Genomic DNA, 8,313 nt, shown 5'->3' with positions numbered 1-8,313 from the left:
ATTATCTCTATAATCATATTTTAATCGATACCCAGCTACCACATCAGAGTAAACACATTTATTGAAAGAAAGGAATTTTTCAGAAGCAGCTTAAACATTTTTAAAAGAAAACAATTACTCCAGCAAATACTTCTCCAAGCAAAACAGGAGTAAACCTTGAGTTTGAAATTATTGCAATAGTCTTGACCAAAAGGCGTGGTTGATACTTGGTTCTTCTACCTCAAAGACTGCAGCTAAGATGTCTTTTGACTCTGTTGATCTTTATCCATAGCACAAATGCAAATACATTGCAGGAGGAAACAAATCTCACCAGATTTCCAGAAAGCTGTTACTAATGGCACATAGGACCGGTGGCACAAAATTTTAAACCAAACTAAAAATTGTTATTACACGCTAACTTGTGATTGACTGCAGGCTTCAAGTTCATCTAATCTGCATAATGAGAACAGAAAAATATAAATTGACAGAAGCCAAGGAAATTCAAAAGTTATAGTGGTAATAATGTCTATTATTGAGATAAAGTACAGCAAACTGAAATAAAATATAAGCTTATCTGTTATCAAACTTATCTGTTACTCTCATAGGTCTGCTGTTTCATTGCTGAAGAGCAGCTTTTTGACACAGGGCATAAGTACAGACCAAATCCTTCCTCTTCTCCTTCACTCTTATGCAAAAAAGCACCTTTGTGTTGAGGTGGGGGAGAGGAAGGATGTGCACATCTCTCCCTTTTACATCTAGAGGTTGATCCAGATCATTTGGGTCTTGCACACAACAAAGACGGTGAGAGGATGCAGTGTGCATATTAACAACAGAATACACCTGAATACTTCCTAACCCACTCCAGTAACTACCTCTGTAAACCTTTGTATGCTGGCAGATGTGGGCGATGAAAAAGACTGTACAGGGGTCTTCACAGAAATGAAGGAGTGCAATTGTGCATGTCTTGGCAACACAAGTGACCTTGCAGCACAGACACCCATCAGAACTTTGCCCTAACAGAACACTCCTTAACAGATTAACAAGTCTTATTTCAAGAAATTTCTTATTTCTATTTTTCGATTTTGTTTCAGTAGCTCAGGAAGGATGCACATTTAAAATTAACAGAAATCCTTTAAAATAATAAAAACCCCTTTATTAATAAATTTAACATTTTTAAAATTTATTTAAACTTGCAGAAGAGCGCATGATACAATCCAAATATGCAGCCAAGGAAAACACTAAAAAAGAATATTAGAAATAAAAAATGCAAGTCGGTAATAGTCAAATATTTTCTCAGAAATTCTGTAAACAGATTGTGACTGGGACCTCTCAGGAAGTACTCTGTCTTAAAATGTAGTATTTCAAGAAATAAAATCCTAGAAAAACTGAAGTATGGTTCTCAGAAGACCATCTCTTAAGCATCTACATTCTATACTTTGTATAAGGCTACATTAATATACTAAACAAATAAGCATTAAGTGAACACAGAAATGGAAATGATGATAGGAAGTGCCTCCCTGTGGCTTGCAACCATTTAATTATAGTAGCTTGCTGTTCAACAGCATGCAAAATTCCTCAAGGCAAAAAATCTCTTACTACAATGTCCTCAACTCTCATAGAAAGCGAAATAAAAAAGAGGTTGACATTTCCATTCTGAGGACACCATGACTGCAAATACGAGAGCAACGTGGAAAAAGGGATGAACCTCTTCCCCATGTTCAGTTCACAGGACCAAACAAGAGCTTCCTTGAAACAGAGATTTTGGCAGAATGTGAGTTTTAGTCATTACATATTATAATACAGCCTCTGACGAGGAACCCATTTTACAGAGATTCCTCTGTTGCAGGAGAGAGCAGAAGTGTTTTCAGATATCTCACCCACAGCACGGAGAGTTTGAGGAACAGCAGCTGAAATCCTCATCTATACTGAAGCTTCCTGCAATAGGTCTGAGGTGACAAAAGCACATTGTCCATGAATCCTTCACTTCCTTCTCACACCAACATTCTCCAAACATCACAACCTGTTCTTAACTCTGTGCTGTCAATGATTGAACCTCAGGTTAATAAGTAATATTCATATAAATCTCAAAGCACTTACTTTATGCTGTAATCAACTCCATAAAATCTTTTCTAAAGGACATCTCCACAAATTCTACCACCTTGTTTGACATTATTGCCCAACAATGAAAATTTAGATGCAAAACAGTCATGAAGCAGTAATACATTCACTGAGCCTTTTTAAAAAAAGCATCTTCAAGACAGTTTAAAAAAAAAACAAATGTGAAGGGAAGGTTTGCAAATCATATCTGTTTTAACTTACTAGGTAAGAGTAAGGAAAAACTTGGATATACAATATAATACTGCAGTAAGGAGGCAGAAAAGCAGGTTCCTTGAAAAGCTACTGAATTTGGAGGGTTTTTTGCAAGCCACAACTGCTTGTTTCTCTCTTAAATTCTCGCTACATTATTTCACCATTTCACTGATACAAGTCTGGAGAATTTACAGGAGAGTCAAAACAATCACAAAGAAACTGTTAGTCCATAATAAAGGAGCACTTATTTTCCTCTCAATAGATTCTTACAGAGGTCTGGAATAGTAATGGCAGACATGTAAAATATCTCCTGTTGTATTTGTGTTCCAGTAATTTGTATTTGTATCAGCACTTTGGTACCACAGATCACAGCAGCTTTCCTGTCAGTACACAATATACTGACCAGGCATTCCTTGCTATGGAGTTGTAAGCAAACTACGTAAGCTATCAGAACTGACCCTTTTTTGCTTTAACTGTGTTGACAAGGTCAATTTAAAATAAGAAACAAAAATCTTCAGATAACTTTTAAACAAAATTAACCACGCCCGTTTGTTAAACAAAAGCATCCCCATGGTCTGTGTACTTTTACATTGCATACACCACACTTGGGCTTGTGCAGCCTTCCAGTACTTAGAAGGGGCCTACAGGAAAGAAGGGGAGGGACTCTATTAGGGAGTATAGTGATATGATGAGGGGTAACTGTTTTAAACTGGAAGAGGTTAGATTTAGACAAGATAATAGGAAGAAGTTATTTACTGTGAGGGCAGTGAGACACTGCAATGGGTTGCCCCAGGAAGCTGTGGATGCCCCCTCCCTGGAAGTGTTCAAGGCCAGGTTGGACAGGGCTTTGAGTAACTTGGTCTGGTGGGAGGTGTCCCTGCCCATGGCAGGGCAGTTGGACTGGATGATCTTTAAGGTCCCTTCCAACCCAAACCACTCTGTGATGATTCTGTGATCATAGACAGGAGGGTTAATAAGTAACACAGTATTTACAGTGGTATCTGAGGCAGAAGCAGTGCTTCTGAGTCTCTCATCTCAGGTTACAATCCAGGAGCTTTTTTTCTGTTAGCCATTTTCTATTTGTAAATTAGTCACTTGAGATGAAGTACAATGTTAAGTGAAAATGACACAACTGAGAGTATAACTAGACCTTGACTAATATCATTTAATGTGTTATCACCAGCTATATGCACCCTTACTTTGCTTCAAGAAAGAGCTACTAAAAGCTATTCTACTGTCTTTTAAAATGTGAACAGATACCACTGCAAGCATGAGTAAGGCCCAAATCAGTAATCTAAAAACTGCATATCCAAAGAAATTATTCCACTTGAATTAATTACCTGTATAAGAAACATAATAATCCATTCATTCCATTCACATTTCACTCAAACTACTGAATGTTGAGATATTAAATAATTTTTTGGCTAACAGTATTTGAAATAGGGATTATTTTTCCTCTATGACACACACTACTTCGCACACTATGTGCTTCTAACTCCAGGCTTTATTTTCTTTATCTGACTACTGCTTTCATAGGTAAACAGTGGCATTTAAAAAACAAAAGTGAATTCTCAGAAGTATGGCAAACACAGCCATTTGGAAAAAACAATGCATAAATCTATTCACTTAAGCAATAGCAGCCTCTGGCAATTGCTTTGAGAAAGCTGTTAGCATAGAAGACATTTTTCCATAGCTCTGAAAAAGCTTACTTCAGCGACAGTGAAGTTGAAAACCTTTCTCACTATCTTAGACAAATTTTAATGAAAAATTTTGATTCCCTTGTGAAATATTTCCTTTTTAAACTTCAGCAAATTGTACTGAACTTCTCAGTCTATTTACCTGGCCAGTTCTTTAACAAATGGTTAACACAAACTACAGCAGGATATACTGAATAATTAATTTCCAGACTTCACCTTTATTACAAACAAGGTTTTTGCTGTGAGTACAAATAATCTCTCACTCGTAGCTTGAAAGCCTAAGATAGGATCATTGGCTTCCAGGGTTGCTACTAGCTGCTTAGCAACCTGTCCCACTTGTCTTCCCTCCTTCCGGTTGTAGAGAACCGTGGACAGAGGAGTCGGCTGGCGATAGATGAAAACTCGTCGCAAGCACTCACAAAGAGCAGCGTAGGAGTAATCTGGAGCACAAGCCATGAACTTCTTGTCTTGTTTTGATGCTTGGACATAACCTGCATAGCCCAAAAAGACACAGAAGAGAGAAGTAATGTACTGGTTTCAACAGCACTTGAACTGGCTAAGACAAAATCAAGCTTAGCTTAAAAACTAATACACGATTATGAACAAAAGGAGAACAAAGAAGATATATGTTGTTATTAAATAAACCAATAGTTTTTGAAGGTATATATTAACCAATTTAATACCAATATACAATTCTTCTGTGCATCTTTCTACCTGGTGTTTCTGATGAACAAGTATGTAGAGCTTGTTATCATAGGGTAGAGGTCAATGCACTTGTACTGGGTCTGGCTGGGATGTGGTTAATTTTCTTCACAGCAGACCATAGGGTGTTGCGTTCTGAATTTATGACTAGAACAGTGTTGACAGCACATGAATTTTTCTGGCTGTTGCTGAGCAGTGCTTGCACACTGTCATGGCTTTCTTCTTTTCCAACTTCCCAACCCACTCTCACCCCCACGCCAGCCAGCACAGTGGCGTTTCACAAAAAGTTGGGAGGGGACACAACCAGGACAGCGGACCCAAACTGACCAAAGAGATGTTCTGTGCCATATAACATCACGCTGAGAAATAAAACCAGAGTGGAGACTGGCTGGTGTGTTTGTGGGAGGTTGTGAGTGATTGCCTTTGCATCACTTCTTTTTTGCATTCCCCCCCCGCCCGTTCTTTCTTCTTCCTCTTTCCTCCTTTTATTAAATTATCCTTATCTCAATCCATGAGCTTTCTTGCTTTTGCTCTTTCTATTCTCTCCCTTGTCCCACTGGGAGAATTTGAATAGGAAGAGAACAAGCAGCTGTGTGGTCACTTTCATGCCTTAAGGGTGGTTTATTTGTTGTTCTTTTTTTTAAAAGTGTTGGCCCCAAAACTTCTTAATTTACAAATGCTTGCTACTGTCCTCAAAACACGACATTTTTCACAACAAAACAATTAGTAAATACATTGCTAAGCTTTCAATTGACATAACTGCTCTACTGGGAGATATTAGGACAGCCGGAAAAACTTTCAAAGGGTAAGTTAATTTATTTATAAGATATTTATTATATATAATTTATGAATATATTTAAACACTGGCACTAACAATAAAAGCAAGATTTATGTATAGGCTTGCAGGTAAAAGATGCCTTTGAGCCAGGGAAATGGCATTTAAATAGGATTTCCCAGAAAGAAAATCGTAGGCTATTTATTTAAAGAAAAAAGTCTAAAAAATGTCATTGTCCGCCATCTTTCTGGCTTACAGCTACAACCCTGTTAGAAGCAGGGGGCTTATATAGGAAAACATACCCAGACTGCTGAGTAGTCAGTGGAAGATAAAGGCTTCTTCAGGAAACTGTGGTAAGAATAGGCACGATCACAGACTGCTCCTTCAACCAGCAGCGAATCATTAGAGAGTAGCACTCAAAGGCCTATTCAAGACCAATTGCTTTTTTATGACAGAACGTTGTTACAACAGATACAGGAACAAAAAATTTGGTCACTTCAGTTTCCCTTTCGTTCCTTCCTAAGTTTCAGTTCAAGATTTGAACTGAAAAAAAAAAATCTTAATTTTTCAATCATAATGCTTGCATAGCTTGTTAAAAACTAATTCCAAACTTCAAGCAGAGAAAGAAGGCAATAGTGCTACTACCATTGCTTTGGTCAATATAATGAACACTGTAGGTTTTGGAAAATTTGCCTTTTAATCCAGAAAATACTGATTTTTCACTACTAGTTCTTGCAATGTACTTCTGAATTTTCTAAACAAGCCAATGACTTCTGAATTTTCTAAACAAGCCAATGCCAATCACCTGGGGCATATTAATGGTGAATGAGATTAGTTCAGAAGTGTAAACTTCACTATAACACTGTAAAATGAGAGTACAATAAGGAGAAAAAGCAGGGGAACAATGCTGGTTTTTATCAGTTAGGTACAAAAAGCTCAAAGATATCATAATTTCCTTTCTGTTATTTTAAAAACAACAGAAACACATTCTTAAAACAGTACTACAAAGTCAGCATAGAAAAGTTGAAATTAATAGTAATTTGAAAAAAAATCTTAATCTTTATCATCCTCTTTTTCCCCAGCATAATGAAATTTGAAAAGACTAAACAAAGAACAAACTGTGAAATTGGTATCTTTTGTTAGAGGACTTTGTTAAGGTGCTTACAGCTTAATTTGATCTTAAGTTAAAATAACAGGCTATTAAAAAATAATTCAGATCACAAAACTAAAGAAATTGTAAAAACTCAGAACAAAACCAATTATGTGTTATTGTAACCCATCAGAGCTCCATAAAACAGCTAATATCTTCCCTTTCATTTTGGGCCCCACCTAACAGGGAGTGGTGTGGTCAAACAACTGTATTTGGGAGCAGAAGGCAAGGAATAAATTGTCACAGTGAAGGGCATGACTGAAGGAGGGGTCTGGAGAACACCTAGAGAACATGAAGACTATGGTTGTCATGGCAGAATTGAATTCTGGACCAGACTAATTTTAATGAAAACTCTTTCTTACCTCTTTCTTACTTGACAGGTACAATATGGGGCTACATGGACCATCCTATTTGATCTGATATGGCAATTCTTACCCTTGCATCCATATTTTTCAAAGTACTTTCTGCTTCTGAGCTTTAGGATTCTGCTTCCAGCAGTGACTAAAACCAAATTGTCCCGAGTACGAGAATGCAGCAATAACTAATGGTTCTTCACAATCATTTTCTGCTTTTCTGGCAGTCTAATTTCAATAGAGTCAGGGGCTTCTTAAGCCACAGCTGGCACAGTTCTGCTCTTGCTTGATTTTTCCTGTCATGATTTTTTTTCCAAATTCATGAAAACTTTCCGTGTCCACACAGTTCTATGGCAGATTGTTCCATAGCTTAAATGCGCATATGTGCAGTATTACTTTTAGCTTCTTTTGAACCTACTATGTACCAGCATCATTTGATGCTGCTAGCTTTTATAACAGAAGAAAGAGCGAACAATCATTTCCCATTCTTCAAAGTTGTCACCTGGGACAACAAGACAACAAGAAAATTCTAAAGGCCATTTATTTAAAATATCTTACTATTAGCATACGTACATCTAGACATGTCATTAATGAACTGCAGCTGTTTCCCTGATGAATTCTGTGTGAGAGTTAAGGTGTAGACTGCGCTCTAAAGTCTTTAGCTCTAGTTCACTTATTCAAGGAACTCTACTTTTTGCTGTGCAGTACTGTGCTTGCATTCTGTATATGGTCTGAAAAGGTTTATTTTCCACCCAAGGCATAAACATTTTATCTGTTACATTCTAATATTTCTAAAATTAGGCTAGCATGCTTCTATCAACACAATTATAGTAACTTTCGATTCAAATTTAATGAAGTGAAATATCAACAGAAACAGTATTAGGTATAAAAGTCTCGGATAGAGGAGTGTAACACGAAAGTTAATTTCCCACCTAAGGCATTAAAAGTTGCAATGTGTTCCCACTTGTCCTCTAGTTGGTCAGAGTGGGGCTGCCAGAGAAGAGCATCAACATCATGCCTCAGGCAAAAGCACGGCATTTCTCTGGGATCCACCACAACTGAGAAAAGATACTGGTTGCTTCCAAGATTAATCTGAGAACAAAACACATACAATATATTGATGCAAGACATAAACAGCAGACTCTGCCACGCATACTGCTGAAGTTAGATGATAAACAGCTTAATGTCTGTTAGTTGACAAAATGAACACATTATGTTGCATCCCACTGATGAACAGCTCAATACACTACAGGTAGCTAATTAATACATTTCAAGCAGATGCAATTAAGTTTCTTGGGATAATACTTAGGGAAACATAATGTCCACTACACAAGGAAACAGGAATAT

At 37.2% G+C, this 8,313-nt stretch overlaps 1 protein-coding gene across 1 annotated transcript in view; it reads right to left on the bottom strand.

The window, feature by feature from the left end:
- Nucleotides 1-4,061: 4,061 nt before the first annotated feature.
- NUDCD1 (NudC domain containing 1) overlaps nucleotides 4,062-8,313 on the bottom strand; it is a 33,599-nt gene continuing 29,347 nt past the window's right edge. The window contains exons 8-9 of the mRNA XM_010191362.1: nucleotides 7,899-8,058; nucleotides 4,062-4,477 (exon numbers count right to left, since the gene is read on the bottom strand). Of these exons, the coding sequence (XP_010189664.1) occupies nucleotides 4,185-4,477; nucleotides 7,899-8,058 (453 nt within the window). The 3' untranslated portion in view covers nucleotides 4,062-4,184. The remainder of the gene's footprint in view (nucleotides 4,478-7,898; nucleotides 8,059-8,313) is intronic.

This window comes from Mesitornis unicolor, unplaced genomic scaffold, assembly GCF_000695765.1.
Source record: "Mesitornis unicolor isolate BGI_N332 unplaced genomic scaffold, ASM69576v1 scaffold14939, whole genome shotgun sequence".
In the NCBI taxonomy this organism is placed as follows: domain Eukaryota; kingdom Metazoa; phylum Chordata; class Aves; order Mesitornithiformes; family Mesitornithidae; genus Mesitornis; species Mesitornis unicolor.
This window is presented reverse-complemented; position numbering and strand designations above follow the sequence as displayed.